Source organism: Pseudopodoces humilis, chromosome 7, assembly GCF_049639895.1.
Source record: "Pseudopodoces humilis isolate 2021_Gansu_Grassland_sample_001 chromosome 7, ASM4963989v1, whole genome shotgun sequence".
In the NCBI taxonomy this organism is placed as follows: domain Eukaryota; kingdom Metazoa; phylum Chordata; class Aves; order Passeriformes; family Paridae; genus Pseudopodoces; species Pseudopodoces humilis.
The window spans coordinates 23,803,653-23,823,207 of NC_142206.1; the positions used below are offsets into that span (position 1 = coordinate 23,803,653).

The 19,555-nt window shown below is 36.4% G+C and overlaps 1 protein-coding gene across 1 annotated transcript in view; it reads left to right on the forward strand.

Moving 5' to 3' along the window:
- Positions 1-18,593, forward strand: part of MYBPC3 (myosin binding protein C3) — a 62,477-nt gene extending 43,884 nt beyond the window's left edge. Inside the window, exons 27-35 of the mRNA XM_014251878.2 lie at positions 323-490; positions 1,750-1,838; positions 6,623-6,818; positions 11,293-11,432; positions 12,154-12,313; positions 12,870-13,006; positions 15,064-15,250; positions 16,843-16,885; positions 17,353-18,593. Of these exons, the coding sequence (XP_014107353.2) occupies positions 323-490; positions 1,750-1,838; positions 6,623-6,818; positions 11,293-11,432; positions 12,154-12,313; positions 12,870-13,006; positions 15,064-15,250; positions 16,843-16,853 (1,088 nt within the window). The 3' untranslated portion in view covers positions 16,854-16,885; positions 17,353-18,593. The remainder of the gene's footprint in view (positions 1-322; positions 491-1,749; positions 1,839-6,622; positions 6,819-11,292; positions 11,433-12,153; positions 12,314-12,869; positions 13,007-15,063; positions 15,251-16,842; positions 16,886-17,352) is intronic.
- The last annotated feature ends 962 nt before the right edge of the window (positions 18,594-19,555 follow it).

Consider the following 19,555-nt stretch of genomic DNA (forward strand, 5'->3'; position numbering starts at 1 on the left):
CCCTTTCCCATGTAGTAAAAATAGATGTCAGGAAGTCCCACAGCTCTAAGCTCTATAAAACAAAATGCCAAAGGAACTACTCAAAGATGATTCCCTTATCCTTAGCTATTTTGTGTAACAAAGTGTAGAGATTGCTTAATTCCATGTGTAAACACATCACCTTGATCCAGAGTTCTTCTTCCAACTTATTTTATTCCCTTTTAAGTGTGGTGTTGTAACTTGAATTAATTTTACCCTAATAGAAATTTATTTTCAATTGCAAACAAGGCATCAGTTTGGAAAAATAATGTACTATTGCAATATGCAAATACTGTACTTGTAGCTACAGAATGGATTCCTGCTCTTCCTGGCCTAACTGAGCGCACCTCTGCACTGATTAAAGATCTGGTCACGGGGGACAAACTTTATTTCCGTATCAAGGCAGTGAACCTGGCTGGCGAGAGTGGAGCAGCAACAATAAAAGAGCCTGTTACTGTTCAAGAGATCCTGCGTGAGTATCCATTCATTTCCTTTGGCCAAAATTCTGCCTTTATCTGAGAATAACACAAAAACTGCTCTTCCACTTTGATTAGGTGCCCAGCATCTTCTCACTCTGAGAACATCTCTACAGCACCCTGGTCTTATATTTGTAAAGCATAGCTCTTAAAATAAAATTCTACTTCTTATTTTCAAAATATGGACATTTCACCTCTTGCAACAGCACTGTCAGCATTTAAGAAACATTTATTTAATATTTACCTCTCTGCTTGAAAAGCTGCTATATTACTGCAAAATGACTCTGTTGGCTATGGCAAGAGATCTATTTACTTCATTGTCACAGATTATTAATTACCACCCTGTGTATCACCCAACAGAGTAGATTAAAATTCATTTGACTGGAGTCCAAAAGACATCAAGAGTTGCTAATAGTGGATTCCTCAACCTTGGCTCACACGAAGTGTCTTCCAGAGTCTCACTGGCAGTAAATTGAGCCAATGTAAATAAAACGAAGTTTTAATGCATCACAATACCAAATGGTCATGAGGACAGATACTCCAACTGTATGTTAAGAAATTCCTTCTGTAAATGATAGGGAAAAGAATAAGGATAAAAGGAGAGCCTAGAAAGCTTTCCAGAGAGGTAGAGGAAAGCAGAGACTAGATGAAAACACATGTAGTAAGGTCCTTTTTTTTTAATGAAAAGTAAGATGCTACAAAGAGATTCTACTACATCAATCTCAAAGAAAAAGCAGTAACTGAATGACTGTAGCAAGATAAAGGAATCTGTCAGTTGCTGTGCTTTCTATGTCCATAAATACCTCCAAGAGGCTGTTCACAAGGTGCTGCAGTATCAATATAGCAATAGATAATCATAATCTATAATCATTCTTTTACTCCAACACATCCCTAGTCCCACCCTTTCTACTGAACTGAACAATTTCTCCAAAGAAACAAAGTCCATATAGAAGACTCACATCCAACAGAAATCATCCAAATTTGGCATTTCAGATGCGACACATTTTCATAAATGCTGCTGTCACTGAAAACATGCTCAGATGTAAATATATAACTGAGACTTAATATTAACTTTTTATCCAGTAGATAAATACATTTGAAACTACTGAGAGACTGAGCTACTACTCCCTAAAATCATAAACAGTGTTTCCACAATTTTCTTATGCTTACAATTATCTATTGCCTTATTTTTGCTATAAATAATGTTGCATATTATCAAAAGTTTTGTATTTAGTGTACTAATGTTTAACTGCAGAGCGTCCCAAATTCTGGCTGCCCCGCCACCTCAGACAGACTCTGGTGAAGAAAGTGGGTGAAACAATCAATATTGTGATCCCTTTTCAGGTATGTATCAGCTTCTATTTTGTCATGGTTATTTATGATTACTTACCTAAAGTAGTTTCCCTAATGCAAGTTCCCACTGCTTCACTGCTTAAGCAGAATTATGTAAGTATGGCTGATGATTCATTAACCCCGCTCGAGCATTTGAGAAGGGGAGGGAATCGCTCTTTTTTTTCAGTCATATTTTTTTTTTACAGACAGAGTTTCTTCCTTAATCCCACCTTTTGGGGAAGAAGAAAAAAGTAGTGTAAGTGCAAGCCCATTCTTGCTTCCTGAGCACAGGAGGCACCATAGAGAGAAGTAGACAAAAGTCAAAGAATCTAATTAATTATTCTTCTGGAACCAAGGTCTGATGATGTCACTGGGCAAGTTCTTTGGCAAAAGGGTGTATGTTCATTTCTGAAAGGTTGACTGCAAAAATCAGAGTTTGCACATGAACAGTTGGCCCTGGGATGCAGAACCTGAGTGTGTGTACAACGACCCGCTTGGGCAGTACTGTGCATGAGCTGGAGGCATAAAAAAAGAGCATGGTGAGGATTACAAGGGTGCATGTAGGTAACTCAACTTCATTGAGGCATGCACAAAGTTGCTAAAATATACACAAAGACTGACCTGACCAGTCATCTTGGCATTTTCTAGAGCTGTACAGACAACTATCTGACCATTCCTAAAACCCCACGTGCCTTTTTTCAGATGCAAGACTATAATATCAATAAAGTGCAAGAATTAGTGTGTAAGGAAATGGTTTTTTAAGGGAGAAATAGCAAAAGAAATTGTAAATTACAGACTCTGGCTCAGACAGAGATAGCCTCAGTAATAACAGATAGATAACTTAATCAACTCCTCAGGTAAATTTCAAGACACTGAAATTTCTCTACAGTCCAGGATTGACATTTATAGAAAGGTAATTCTATTATTAATAAAGAGCTTTGGAATTCTCATATAAAGGATGCTGAAGATATGCAAAATACTTTTTTTCACAAGGGAGATAAATATGCACACAACACCTGTATTCTTTCTTTTTGAGCAGCACCAGCAGGGAAAAAAAAATATGCAAACTGAAAGGTACAGGTCTTTTTGCCCTATGGTTACTGGATCACATAAAGTGTTTTCACAAAGATATATCTGATTAGTACACAACTGCAGGCCCATGAATGGATAACTTTCTTGAATTGCATGCTTCAATTATTTCAGCATAATCATAAGGCTATTTTTCTTCTTTCACATTTCTTATCTCCAAAATTGTCAAAATGACTTTTTACTGACGTCTAGCCACACACAAAATTCAAGATTTGTACATATGCTATTTCTGAGTTATGTCATTATTAAAAAAAAAATCACTAAAATAAACAGATACTTTTCCTGCTTTGATGTCCAAGTTGAAGAAAAAATGCACAAATTTGACAAGCTGTCCCATAAGCAGGGGAATAACGTTTAGCACTTTAGAGATTTGTGTCTTATGTTCCCTTGTACCGATTTTGAATTGGCAGAGTTAATCTTCTTCATGGAAGCTAGTATGGAATCATGTTTTGAATTAGTGCTGGAAAGAGATTGATAATTTCGTAACTATTACAAAATACATAGTATCAATTATGAATTGGTAATTGATAATCAAATTATTGATAATAAACCCTGACACCCCCATATCACCACCTTGCCAGCACATCCAGCCCCCTCCTCTGCCGAGAGCAGCCTCACTGCCATATCCCCAGAGATTTGCCAGTTCTTTGCCCTCCTCCCCTAACTGACCTGTCCTCAGTTCCCTGGCCAGGCTAAGTGCATGCAGCAACTAATCCAGAGCTTCACTTAATCCTGCCTCATCATTCAGCTGTTGCCAAACAAAATAGTTAAAAGACCCAGCTTTCCCTGATTTATCCTCAGTGGGGACACTAACTGAGGTTTTGGCGTTTCCCCTCGTCATCAATTTTTCACAGAGCTGTACTAAGTTAGTCTTAGAGATTTTGAGTGCTCTGTCATATTTGGCTCAATTGAACCAACTGATTGAAAAGTTATGTGAGTAGCTGACTGACAAATAATGTGCTGGTATAAGCTTGTGTCTCCTAATGGTAAGGCTAACAGAAAATGCTAAAATCTATCCATCGACACCACTTTTTACTCTGAGAACAAAGCCAAAAGACTTAAATTCAAGACATATTTTTCTGAGTGAATTAAATTCGTCATAGTGTTGAATTGCAGTTTTCACAGTATTAAGAATTGTGGCTATAGCTATTTAGAATATGTAATAGTGATGAGCTTTCAAAAAAAGCAAATAAAAAAGAACTTCTCCCTTTACATTGTGAGAACTTTTAAGTCAGTGGCCATTTCTACTGCAGAAGAGGACTCTAAGTAGATTCAGTATCTAGTGAAAGTGGAAGTCAGTGTCTTTTACTATTTGCAGTCTCTGTACAACCTTTCCAGTGATCTCTGTGGTCACTACAGTGAAATTCTGTGAAATCCATTGTCAAGGTATCCTGGGTTTAATGCTACTGGCAGATCTATTTAAATCTTTGGATCAAAACGTCCTGAAAAGAAAGTAAAACATTGTCCCTAATTTTTTTTCTGTTGAGTGCATTAAGCAGGTGGAACATTCTGGTGAAAGAAAGAGAATAAACATATTCTTGCTTCAAAATTAACTACATGGCATGTGATTGGAGGGGTATTATGAGCTATTAGTGGATAAAATTCACAGTAGTACTGAGCAGTCTTTTTGTCCATCATATATGTGTGAATATAAATACCCAAGAGCATTTAAATTCATTCTTCCCTGGCTGTGAACTGTCTGAAGTTTCTCTGGTGCTATTTAGCCACTCTGTCACTCACTGTTCTCTCTCAGATTATCTATTACACATTGCAGAAATCCAATCCTCTGACATATGTATTAGGAACATGCTTTCTGTCTGTTTATGCTTTTCACAGTCTATAAATATAAGAGTATATGAAAACCAACACTTTGAACACTTGCAATCTTTCACTGGCAGTCACAGCACCTCAAAAAAGGAGGAGCTGTGAGTGAACATATCTGATCAACCACACTAGAACACCAGCAGAAGCAATCTTGTAATCAGTCTGAAAACCTGCCAAGTATTTGCCTTCACAAAGTACAAATTTAAATAAATGCCCATAGAACTATACTATCTAGGCAGATAATTTTTATTTTGAAAGTATTCCCTAGCCAAATTTTTCAAGGAGGGTGTTCATATCATTCCAAAATACATGCATATGTGGGAAGTAAAACAGTCAGTTCTTAGCACGTTCACCAATAAGACGCAGATATGGAAAATAAAATGCAAAACAACCCAAACCCTTTAACTTGTTCCAGAATTTCTACTATACATTCCAGCTGAAGAGAGGAAGCCATTTCTTGCTCTGATAGGTTTTTGTGAGGTTCTATGAAATGAGACCACAGTACAGGTACACTAGAACAGGACAAAACTATCTTCTATCTATTATTTCTGAGCTGCAGGGCTGAGGTGCTCTTAACTATGCTCCCTGGCAGAAAGCTGCAAGAAAATAATTTACCAGAAAGAGAAAATGTAAGATCCAAAACCATTGTTCATTCAATGTGTATATCAGCCCTGATGTAAAATAAACCAAAAAATACTTGATGAGTTAAAGAGCATCAATGAATGAATAGCAATTTCTAGGTGTTTTAGACATCTTTTAAGTATAATTTTGGGCAGATCTTGGCCTGACTCTTATAAAAGGTGAAGTTTTTTCCTAATACCACTAAAAAAAATGATGGTACACAGACCTTCTGAGCAAATACCAGACAAACCTGGAATAAAGGTGTATCAATGCACAAAGATTCATTATTAATCTGTCTTCCTTAAGGCACCAAAACCAAGAGTCTGAGTATCTTAATCACCGTCTGTAGGCTAAGGGAAGAGATACAGTCTTTCAGAGTATGTTCCAGATACCCAGTGGATTGAGGAACCTTCCAGAACTGCTTTCTCTGCTGTTTACTGGAGGCAGTGTCCCAGTTTCAGCGCCTTAGGCTTCAGTTCCAGGGCAGCCTGAGCAGAGCTGACTGCCGGCTCGCAAGGTCCCGCTTTCCCTCCCCACCCATTTGAACTACTCCAGGCCTGTGCTGCACTGTTTCACCTTGGTAATCTGGCAGAAACCTAAAAAACCCCACTGAGCTATTTTCTGTTGGATTAACAATTAATACACTTAATAAATATGTTATGACCATTTTCTGTTTTCTTAGGATTCCGTGTTTGGAGTTGAACTGTGGAAGTAGCGCTCCAACAACTTTTAAAGAACTAAACAGTACTTACCATTTTTCCTGGAAATGGCTGGATGAGAGTGATGCACACCACTGACATCACTGATTCCACAATGCCATCTTCCATGGATGTAGCAACACTGACTGCTTAGGTTGACAGACACCAAAACAATTTTGCAGTGCAGAAAGAATTATACAGTAAATTTCACATCCCAAGACTGCAAGATGACAATAATTTTTCAAAAGATCTTAAAAATGCCTGGGGACAGAGCATCAAACGTTTTAAGAAAGGGAGAAGAAGGAGAGGAGAGCTAATAAAGTCCTCAGGTGTGTAAGGGTTCTGCTAATAACAATCAGAACAAGTCAGATGGCTTCATTGATGCCTGGGAAAGAGAACCAGAGCAGCACAAGTGTAGTGTTTCTGGATTTGTTCTCAATATCATTTCTGTCTCTAAATAAATGGCATCCTCAGAGCATGGTGTCACTAAACCACAAAGATGATAGCAAATATTTGTGTGAAATAAACAGAAATTGTAAGGTAACGTGTTTTTTTTCTCTTTAGGGTAAACCAAGACCCAAAATCACTTGGCTGAAAGATGGTCAAACTCTAGATTCCAAAGATGTGGGAATTCGGAACAGCAGCACAGATACAATCCTTTTCATCAGAAAGGCAGAGCTTCATCACTCAGGAGCATATGAAGTCACTCTTCAGATAGAAAACATGTCTGATAAAGTTTCAATAACAATACAAATCATAGGTAAGACCCTGACAACATCAGAATTGAGCAGATCATGCAAAACAAAATAGTGGCCAGACTGAGGGAACCCAAAGATCCATCTACTTCAGAAAATCCCTTCTCTTTCAATGATTGTTTGCAGGTGGTAGGACAAAGCTCAGAGCAGGGCTAGCATGTGACCTTATTCCCCTACTACATTTTCCCACCTTGAAATTATCTGTGTCCTAGAGACCTTCAGAGGGTGAGGGATATTCTTTGTGGTCCATAGTTCTTTAGAGCTCTGATCTTTTACTTGCCTAATTTTATCCAGTCTGTATTTTAATCCAAGTCTTGCTTGAGAATCCAAACATCCCTTTATAAGGAATTCCATTTTAAGTACATATACCTCTTTGTTTTGATTTGAGTCTGTCTCCTGACAATCTCATTTAACATCCATACAGTTTTGTATCAGAAAAAAACCCATGAATAATCATTCAGTTTTTCCATGTTACTCATGATTTTATAGCCTTCAGTCACACTCGCGTCAGTTAACTTTCTCAAGTTTTACTCTCCTCATTTTGAGTATTTTCAAACAGATGCCATTCCATATCTTTGATCATCCTTATCAATCTCCTTTCTATCACTTTGAGAGAGATAGAATTTGAGAGTTCCGGTGTTCTTAGGCATAGCCATATTGTACTCAAGGAAAAAAATATGAGTCTTGGAATGGATGTACACCTACATAGGTTTTTTTCATTAGATAAGGATAGGGAATATAAAATCATTGCTGTAATATACCTCTACAGTTCCAAAGTTTAGAAAGCACAGTCCTGTAAATTTGGAAAATTCACATTTAATGCTTTACTCTGTAGAGAGTGTCTAGTTAGTCTGAGGCTTATTCTCTATTATACAATTTCCAGTCTATTTTCTAATGTCATTTTAAAGGAATGCATTGCCAAAGTTTCCACAACTTTTGCTGGGATTATATGAGAGATATTCTGAGATCTTGCCTATTCCAATTTCATTAATGTTCAGACAGAGCTTTTCTATTTCTCCTCATTACCACTCTTTTTAACATTCTTGATAACTGTTTTTATTTCCCTTTCCCCACACTTTCACACTGTTATCCCAAATTTCCTCCAGTGTATCAATACATTTTTAGAATATGTATCTTGGCTCAACTCCTCATGTTTTGGAATTAAAAATGCTGACTTTGCTCTGCTTAAAGTTTTATTAATTAAATTGGCAGAATGGGTATGCAATGGTGCCAACAGCAAAAAAGAACGGCATAAAAAATTGGAGTAAATATGTCTTAATACCAGCAGCTGCTTCTGCTCAAGAGGATGGCTGCAGTTCTGCAAGAACAAAATAAGTAAATGGCAGCTAAAACAAAAGTAATAACAAGAGTGCTCAGAGAGGCTGTGGATGCCTCATCCCTGGTGGTGCTCAAGGCCAGGCTGGATGGGGCTCTGAGCAATCTGGTCTGCTGGAAGGTGTCCCTGCCTGTGGCAGGGGGTTGGAACTGAAAGATCTCTGAGGTCACTTCCAACCTGAGCCATTCTGACTCTATGACACAGGTAAAGGGGAGTCTAAATTATCTACACTCTAAATTACCTTTCTAAAACTGGTTAGTGATTCTTGATTCTGGCCATTGCTCTTAGGCCATAGCACCAATAGCATCTTCTGCCTATTGTTTGATACTGTAGAAAGTCAGAAAAACACATCTACCATAGTCAGAGAGTTATATCATCCAGAAAAAGAATGACTGAAAAAAAGAACTAATCTTATCACACAGGTTAGAGTTGAAGGACAGGCATTAATTTTGTATTTCTTGGCCAGTTTGGTCAAACAAATGGGAATATGTATATTTCTTTTAATTCATGACTGAGAAAGGGCTTGTAACATATGCAGATACTTCTGCAATCAGGGCATCTAATCTGATTCTTGATTCTGTTATTTTGTCATCAGAACCTACCTCTTTTCAATTCTGTCAACTGTGCTTTTGGTTCCCCAGATTTTATATTCTCTTGGCAGGACAGAAATATGGGTAATTCAGACACTCTTTCTACCCTCCTAGTGCCACTTTAGGTGCTGTATAACAGCAGGCTGAGAAGTCAGCCTGGCTTTCAGAAGCACAACAAGACAATCAGTGATATTTTGAGGCGTCTTTTCATCAGCTAACTTCCCTTGGCAGAAGTCTCGTTGATGAAGAAGTAATGCTTGTGACTTCAGCCCCTATCTTTTTTTTCGGGTAAGCCAAAAGCTCTGCTGCTGTGATGAGTCAGGTCAGCTCCAAACAAGAGGAAACAACCCTGTTACTGCCATCACCTTCCCTTGTTGCCAAAACAGTTGCTGCTATTACTCTATAGGTAAAATAATATGCACTTTTTCTATGGGAATACATAGTATTAATAAATACAAGTATTTATTAAAGACTTTTAGAAAGTTCTTAGATAATGAAAATATCTCCAGTCTCTGGAGAATACAGTTCTCTCAACTTCTTTCACCCTCTACATGAATCAATAAATTATGTCTTTCATCAAGACTTCTACTGATGAAAGCAAACCTCAGTTCTATACTTGTTTTTTTTTAACTGGAATTAATTCTGTTTCTCATTATGTAATATTTGAAAATATAAATTATAATTTATCTTTGAAAGATAATTCACACTTTATATCTTCTTCCCATTGTATAAATTTCATTAGTTTGCAAAACTCCTCAGCTGAGCTTGTGCTGAGGGTAACACACAATACTTCCTCAGAATATAAATCCCCACTCTGACACAGTGCCCTACAGAGGAAAATAATTTGGGTCAGAAGCATCACTGAGTTTAACTTTTCCCATCCTCTATTCACAAGCTAGAGATGTACTGGTTATTACTGAGAAAGAAATATTTTACCATTGTACAAACAAATTTTGAATAGATATTCTTGCAGATTGCATTGTCCCATTGGACCACAAAAATTGAGAATATAAAACCCATCTAGCAAATTTATCCCTCTCTTCCTTTTTTAAAGTTGTTCTTCACACACCTGCAGACAGGTATGTAGTATGAAAAATTCTTCTCTTAAATCAGAATGGATCAATTTCTGTATAATGAAGATACATGTTGAACAGAACAACTAGGTTGTTTTTCTTTTAAGTTGTGATTCAAGTTAACAACAAATGCATTTCCACATCCCCATAAGCAATGTCGTTCATTTGACAAAATATTGCCACTCCCTACTTCAGAAACAGAGAAGAAAATGTAAGAAGGCTTTACCTGGTTGGAGGCTGTTGAGAAACAGAGAAGATGGCAGGTTTTTCTCTGAAATGTTAGTGTGAGATAGGCAGAAAGAGGATGATAAATGGAATGAGAGCCATGCATTCCATATCCCTTATCACACATCATACGATGTTCTAGTTGGTACCACTTTGAAGGAGGACAGTAGGGGTCAAACCTAATTATAAAGCTGTTTTCATTTCCAAAGTTTGTCAGTGAAAAGAAAATTATCACATTATGCTTTGATGCAGAAAGCCACAGTTCCCCTAATAACAAAGACTGATTTATTACTGGTTTGCATATTCTTCTTTAAGGAATTAAATTACAATCCCCCTATAATTACATTCCTCTGCTTTGCTCATCTCAAACCTACATCCATCAGATACTTACCATTTTCTTGATTTTTCCAGCTTAGCTACAAAATGGGGAGACAGTTTCAGCTGTCTAGAATGATCTTGAACTATTTTTCACTCAATAACAAGATCAACTACCCATCTGTCCCCAGCAGACCCCATAACTGGGTGCAACAATATAACATCAAAAGGTGAACTCAAATTAAAAAAGACAGAAGTATTATTTAATAAGTCTAATCTAAATCTTACAGCATTTGACTAAACAACATGGTATAAATATGAATGATCCTCAAAAAGAAAAAAAGAAAATTATTATAATTTCATACTATGTTGTTTTTCTCTATATTTCCATGTATCTTAAAAAGGACACATATTTCTCTACCTCTTCAAGAGTTTGTTCTTTTTCTAGTTATTAGAGAGAAATCACCTAGTGGGCAAGCTAACAAGCACTGAGCCAAGAGGGAAAAGGTGTATTCCCAAATGGCTGGCCTTCCTCAGCTGGAAGGCATGCACCCCATTGCCCTGGTTGTTATAGCAACGTAGATAAATGGCCAAGAAATTGCACTAAGTAATAAAACTGCAGTTAAAGAGTTAATCACATCCATCCAAACAACACAAACTTCTTATCACATTTTAAAGATGTTTGTCTGGTTCCCATTTCTCAGTGGAATTCAGGCCTCTCAGAAGAGTATTAAGAGGGTATTTGAAAATTTCCCAACTTTCTTCTTTACTGTTTTAACTTCACATAAATGAAGTGTGTTGCTATGGAATGTTAGACATTGCTATCAATATTCAATATTGCTATCAATATTCTATTTTTTTTTTTCCCTACAAGGGGAAATGACAAAGCTCCTGGATCTTGAACTGAAATCTAAGGTGTTTTCTTTTGTCTCTTCTGCAGACAAGCCCGGGCCTCCTCAGAATATAAAGCTTGTAGATGTTTGGGGATTTAATGCAGCCCTGGAGTGGACACCTCCCCAGGATGATGGCAATGCTCAGATCTTGGGCTACACAGTTCAGAAAGCTGACAAAAAAACAATGGTAAGGACTTGTGCTGGGTCCATGGCTTTGTACGGAGTTAAACCAGCACCTGCTCTGGGAACACAGAGACCTGACAGAAATGACTGAATACATGACACTCATTTGTGTGTCCAAGATGTCCTATGGCACCTCAGAGACAATTAAACATTGAAAAACAGAATCTAAAAAAACTCCAAAAGGTGAAAGATTAAATTAAATATAGTACAAAATGGAAGAGAGACCAAGCCCGTGCTGTCTCTGGTGGTGACTTCATAGACAGCTCTCCTTAGATAGTGGAATTATAATTTCTATTTGGAATTATATTTTTCATAAATGCAGCAAAAATATTGAAGGGGAGGGAAGAAGAGTTAGACTTGAAGTGAGACACTCAGCATACCAGGGTGTATACTGGGAGAGGCATGTATGGCAGTCAGACTGGAAAACATCTTTCTCAGGGAAGACCCCATTAAGTAGTCACATTCTGAGTGTGCATCTTGTACCAGATTCCCCAGATATGAGTATGGCTAAAATATGGTAGAGAGTTGTGGGATTTTTTTCTCAAAATGGAAGTATTCATACATCTATCACACACACAGAATATAAAAGTAAGAAAAAAGATCAGCTGATCATCACAGGAAGCAACATAATACTCATTTCACAGGTTAGTTTTCTCTCCATACCAAAAGCAGCACCATGTCTGACCTCTCATAACATCTTTCTAAACAGTACAGTCTTGTTACAGGAATGGTACACTGTTTTTGATCACTATCGTCGCACAAACTGTATAGTGTCAGACCTGATTATGGGAAATGAGTATTTTTTTCGAATCTTCAGTGAAAATTTATGTGGATTGAGTGAAACTGCTGCAACCACCAAAAATCCTGCCTATATCCAAAAAACAGGTAACATATTCTTCAAAACAAAGATCACAAAAGCCACTAAGTACCAGAAGTAATACACTGGCAAATGGAAAATATAGTTTTACTAGCTGCATCTCAAAAGATATTTTCATTATTTAGAAACTAGCACTTAAAAAGAATTCTAGCATCAAGAGCCCTTATCTAGGCAGATCTCCTGTACTAATATAAATATTAGTTTAAAAATATTTAATCACACAGCCTTCTCAAACTACATGAAGTAAATAATACAACTGGGGGATTACATTTATATTTTGGGGTTAAAGGTTGAAGATGTCTCTGATGAAGACTTTCCCTGCACACATATGGCTAACATATTTTTAACAGAAGCTGAAAACCCACAATTGCCAGGACCTTCTACCTTAACTAACACATTAAACATGAGATGTGCTTTAGAATGAAATGTATTTAAAGACTTTTTATATCACAAAGCTTTGAAGCTTCTTAAAATCATACAGACAAAATAAATGACAGATAGATTGTACACAAATCAGCAGAACTGACAACACAGTTCTTACTATTTTGTCTCTTTGAACTGCAGGCACCACTTATAAACCCCCTTGCTACAAAGAACACGATTTCTCCGAAGCTCCTAAATTCACCCACCCTCTGGTGAACCGCTCCGTGATTGCGGGGTACAACACCACACTCAGCTGTGCCGTCAGAGGAATCCCCAAGGTACACATCACTGCTCTCACTGAGATCGCTGCTATTCTGCAAAACTGACTAGAATGAGGTCTGGTCTTGTGTGAAGTTTTTTTTTGTGAGTTTGTTGTTGATTCGGTTTTTTTAATCTCTCAGGAATATTTTCTCATTCTAAATAAATTTATTAAAGTTCCATCAAAGAGTACATAAAGATGTACTATTTTTTTTAATCAGGAACAAGCAGTAAAAGCTGTATCAGCTAGGAGCTAAATTTAGACTTCTCAGAAAAGGGAAATAAGATTTTTGTCTGCAGTGTAGTAATTAATCATATGACATAATCTTGTCATGAATTTAAATTAGTACAATCCCTTCCTTTCTGGCTGCTTATTTTCAGCTTCTTTCACTACCTCATACCTGTTCAAGGATCTGATTTCTACAGAGCAAAACACGTAACAATCACTCAGAGTCCAGATTTAAAAAAAAAAATCATTTGTTGCAGTTTATTGGATGAAGAAGGAGCTCCAGACAAAACTCAAAAGTAAAAAGGAAGCATATCCATGTAAACAGCTTCAAAAAAACAATATTAGAGAATAAACACCAGCAACTGTAGGCAAAATCCATCTTCCAGTAGCTGCCTCAGCTTAGAAATGACGGTGTAATTGACAATATTCCCCCTTGATTTACTCACATTTTTGTGCATCTGCATCCACTTCATTCTGTTTCCATGGTTTTAAGAAGATTCTTAAAAAACCTGCTCGATTTTACAGCTGTTATTGTACAGTAATGGTAGGGTTTGGGATGCAGGCATGCTTGCTTCTCCTTCACATTAGCCTGAAGGATCCAATCAGTCCTCAGCCTTCAGTACACCTAATACTCTTAAAGCAGCTTTTACAGATATGTTTTTTGTAGTTCCATTGCCCAAATTGAAAAATATTCCATTACCTGCAGCAATACTCTGCAAAAGCTCCTGTTACCTTATGTGGATGAAAGTTTCCAGTTCTTAATAACTGTAGATTCTCAAGCACACCTCAGGATGATCTGTGTGGCATGGAAAAGTTACTACTGCAGGCAGAGACGGTACTCATACCCTGCCAGTAATGAAGTATAATAAGAGACATACCAAGAAAGATAAAGAGGCTATAGAGAAACAAGGAAAAAATGTTAAGGCAGGAAAAATTCCAGCAGAGATCTATCAAGAAAATCAAGCAAGTGGCAGGTGGGATGCACTGGACTGATATACCACAGGTCAAAGACAAAAGTGATTCAGTAGATTTGAATGCACTCTGTAAAAACAGTGCAGTAGTTTTGGGGCTTATGGATGAAGAAACTGAAGACATTAATTCTGAAAGAAAAACAGATAAATGTAAAGCTTGGTCTTCTGTTCTTTAAAGACTGTTTCTTCGCTGTATGTACTAATGAGCTTGAAATAAACAAAAGCAGTTTGTTTCATATCAGATTTTTCATTTTTAAACTTTCATTTATAAAAATTAAAGGCATATTTTCAGGTACTGGAAACAAAACATAAAAGCTTGAACTGGTATAGAAGCAACCACTTCATTCAATATTGGAAGCCAACAAGAACCTTCTTTTTAAATTCCTGAGGTTTCTAAAGATACGCTAGAGGGTTTGGAAAACCCTTTCCTGGACCAAACGTTGGCATCCTAATTTGGTCACCCAGCATCTGTGGACTTCTATGACACTTCTGTTCTTATAATCTGAGACATTTAATTCCCCTTCTGTAAGATACTTGCAGCATTCAAATACATTTTAATAAGCACAACTAAATAACCCCTAAATCAATGAATTTGTAGACAGTTACTAGGGGTTGGGGTTTTTTAAAATTGCAGTAAAACAAGGCATAAATCTACATTTTCTATATGCTATTTGTGAGTTACCAGAAATACTGAACTTTTGAATTACTTCATGCATTTGTACTGAATGAGAAGTTCCTTGAAAAATTATTAACATTGCTTTGTAAATAGACCTCATAATACTATTTAGCCTTCATGGCTATATTGAAGCTGCAAGATCAGGTGTAAACCTTCCATTCTCTACCTCCTGTTTTAAAGATCTTCTTTTTTGTTCTTCAGCCCAAGATATTCTGGTTCAAAAACAAAATGGATCTCTCTGGGGATGCCAAGTACCGCATGTTCAGTAAGCAGGGGGTGTTGACCCTGGAGATCCGAAAACCCACTCCCTTTGATGGTGGCATTTACACCTGTAAAGCTGTCAATGAGTGTGGTGAAGCTGAAATAGAGTGCAGACTGGATGTCAGAGGTAATCAGATGAATCCTATGGATAACCCTAACCCTGCAATTGTGAGAAACAGAACTCACTCTTTGAAATTTTTAGAAGTTTAATAATGGACAAAAGGGGCAATATCCAGTGCTGGGGTGTTCAGCAATATGCCAAAAACACACCTTAGCTTAAAACAATATTCTTATATACTGTTGCATTACATGAGTCACATGCATATTCATGTGAATTTATACATTATTCAAACATTCTTGTGAGTTTAGATGTTTCAGGAATTCTTTTATTTGGTTTTCACCTTTGACTTGTCTGCATGCCATCCTGTAGATTAAATCAATATATTTTATTTCTTCTTATGGTTCAATCCTGTTGATTTTACACTCCCTGGTAATGAAGAGTCAGTCTTCTCTTGGTGCTCTGGTTTTTGTCACTGTTATTTTATTATTCAGATAAGATAGTCCACAAATGTGAGAATGTTATTTTACACCATTCTCTGAGTTAGTTACATGAATAAAGCATTTGAACATTACATAGTCTCTATTTTAATATTATGCTAAAGCCTAAGATATAATATAAATTTATCATGCTACTATTTATATAAACTTTATAATGCATACATAAATGACAGATTATACTATACCAAAAAGCAATTAAAGGGAATTATAAATGATACTATATAAAAATCTTTGTGATTAATAGTAACATACAAAAGTTGACACATAAACGCAAAAGCAAATACTATATTGTCATTTATAAAAGCAATGAAGACAGGCTAATGGGTAGTCAAAAGAAAACAAAATCATAGTTCCCCTTTATCTAACCCTGACTTTTTGGGTGGTATACAAAAAACAAGATTGTTTTTCATTCTGAAGCACTATGATAGAGTTAGGTTACTTGCAAGGTAATACAGGTCTGATGGTGTACAATTACTGCACTTCGGACTTTCTATTTCTAGAGCAGACACCTAGCAGTGGAAGGGAGGTCTATCTACAGCCACTGCTTTGAGGATAACTTCATTAGACTTTGAGCTTATTCCATAACTGAAAGTTTTAAACCGAGTTATTGGCTATTAGACATATGTAAAAGGTAGTGCACACTACATCACAAACATTTTTGGAACACTAAAAAATTATTTTGTTTGTCAAAAGGACCAGGAACAAAAGTCACATATTTATAACACAATAAAAAAATATCAAATATTAAATATTTTTTGTAAAGCTGCCATTAAAGTATCTATTTATCAATACAAATGTATGTAGCATTATTTTAAGTGCTCAAACTCAGCAAAAGCTGCAAAAGTGACCTACATAACAGTAATTGATGGAAATCCATTTTCAGCACAGCAAGTCTGAAGGTATTTCTTCACAACACTGAGTTGAATATTTGACTCAGTGCTAAATCAGGAATGTGCATACAGTACACCTTGCAGTGCTGGGTCCCTCAGGGCTCAGAGATTAATTTTATCATCATCTGAAGTTTGCTTTAGGAACATTAAATCTGCTTAGAATCATCAGATACTATAGAGCATCCATATTTCACCTTCTGTACCAAGTCTCAATTTAAAATTAGCATTCTTTAATGTCTGATAATATCTCAAACTTTTTTTCATTCTCCAGCACCTCAATAAGACTCTGAATCTCAGCTGATCTGCAAGTCAAGGTAAGAATAAAAATAATTCAGCTGGATAAAGGAGCAATGGCTGTTTGGTCAGATATATGAATTCATTAGATACATTAACATTCATTAGATATTCATGGTAGAGACTTTTTTGAATGGTGGGGGTATGTGTGTTTGTTTTGATTTCTGTTTGTTTTTTCAGTAGTCAGTATTTCATGGGTCTCCACCTTTAATACACTCTGCCAATGTAAAAATCTGTAAGAATAACAGAATAACTTTGTTGTCATTTTTTCTTAATTCACCTAAAAGCACTCCCTCTAAGAGACTGTTATTTATTAAAGCAGGGTGAACTAATATTAATAATCTTGCTTCAACAAAGACAGCATAATACACATTTAAATGCATCTAGAAGTGTAATGTACATTTTAGTCTTTAAAAGAATGCAGTAGTACAATAGCAATCAGTTAATGCATTTGACAATAAATCCTTCTCCCCATTCTCTCTCTCAGCATTAGAATGGAACTTGAAAAGAAGAAAAGTGAAGAAATTAATGAAACATAATTTCTGCTCATTTAGGAGTCCTGCTCATCTTAGAAGTCACTTAATACACATGTACAAGGAGGCAGCAGTGTCTTGTGATGTCCTGAGTACTCAGTGTGTTTTCAGATATTATTTCCTCTTTTCATGTATCTGTTGTAGTTAGATTGCCTTTGTCTCTACATGAAGAAATTGAAAGAAATCAAGATAAAACTTTTCCCCAATTACATACATAAAATAGGCATTAAAAATAGTAAAAGTATGCAAAAATGAAAAAATCCTAGTCCTTTCCTAATGTCTGAAACAAACATAAATCCCCCAATTCTACAGTTCACTCCATTTACTTTTTGCAGAACTCTGAGATTTTTCTTGAGAAAAAATTAGCTCAGAATAATGGAGTAAGATATTATTTACATTATACAATCATTATACTCATCTCTGTACAACAGAATAATATTTCAGAGTAATTTTCATTCCTACTGTTTTTACTGTCAGTGAGTGCTTGAAATACCCACCGCTGTGCTCTCGAGCAGAACTGTGTCCAAAACACACCATTTGGGAATCACTGGCTATAGCTACCCTTCTGCTTTTTATAGAAAATAATTCCTTTGATAATTACTCACTACTTGTTTTCTAGCTTTTAAAAAGACACCAGCATAGAATTCCAGTTATTAGATGTTTTTTGCTACCAGTCAGAGACATCACACGAATCTACAAGGATAATTTTGCACACCAGATGAAACAGTGAAAATTCTAGCAAGGAGGCATATTTGCACGTAAATAAAAAACTTTAAACTAGAAGCTTGGAATGAATGTAATAAACTCACTGTCATAACTCTTCCTGAAGGTTTGTGAAAGGCTATGAGTGATATGTAAGCATTTTGCAGATGATTTTATCTAAGCAAGTAACACAATAGCATTTCTAGCTTCTCACCTCCAAGTCTGAAGAGTATTTGGGGTAGTCTTTTTCCAGATCTGCAGTAGTTTCTGGCTGGGAAGTATTTTTTAATGATCACAGTACAGGAGTTGGCAGGAAGATGATATTAATCCAGGCAGCATTGCCTTTTGGAAGAATCTACACAAAGGAACTGAAGTAATACTCCTCCCCTGCCTCCAACATGCCACTTGGGATGGCAAAGCATGTCTGACACAGAGTGTTAGTTGTATTACATGAGCAAATGCATCTTCATAATAAAAACACTGATGGTCATGAGATGTGTATTTTAATTATTTCATTACATCAGAACAAAAAAGGATACCCTCTAAAACCAAAGCAAACTTATTCCAGGTTAACACTTACCTGTTGCACATTGTTCTTATTCAACAAATAAATGAATTTTTAAAAGGAAAATATGCAGCCAGGTTTACATTTTTTTGTGCTTACATTCTCTGAGCAATGCTATTATTTAAAAAATAAGGCACATACTACAAATAAAAGACAGCGTTGATCCATATTCTAAAGTACGTGTGACCAGAATGCAGACCAAGAGGACCATCCCAACATCTGTGGGACAATGCATAGTGCAAAGCAGTGACTGAATTGCAAGAGTTGGAGCCTAATTCCATAGGGCCTTCTATGAGTGCTGCACTTGAGAAGCACAAATTAGTTTTAATTTCCAAGACTTCCAATGACAATGAGTCAAATGCAAAACCAAAGCCCTACAAAAAAGAAGCACTTCTCAAAAACTTCAGGTTTCTGAAAAGTCATCATAAAAATGAGAATTCTGAGTTCCAAATGCTAGCCACTCCTCACACTGAAAAGAGGAAAAGGGGGAAGGTGTACCTTCAGTCTCAATTTCCTGTAATTATTTCTAGAAAGGTCTTCAGAAAATAGTAGCTGTTTATTGATATTTTGCCAGCATACATTATTCTCATTTATCTGCTAAGTGGCTAATACAAATCCTTAGAGTTACTAACTGCCCATTAGTTCCATGCTGGTAATAAATAAACTATTAAGTAAACAACCTTCATTCCAATCTGATTAAAACCATATACACTGAGAAACTTCTCCCAGACCTACCTGGTTAAGAACAACAAAGTATCTCCAATTTTTCCTCCATCACACCAGAAAGACTACTTGATCAAAGACAATTTACACTATCATTTCCTGGGTGAGATCTCCTCTGATGTAAAATCAGATGGCCTTATCTCTAAATGTCATGGCAAATATTCTTA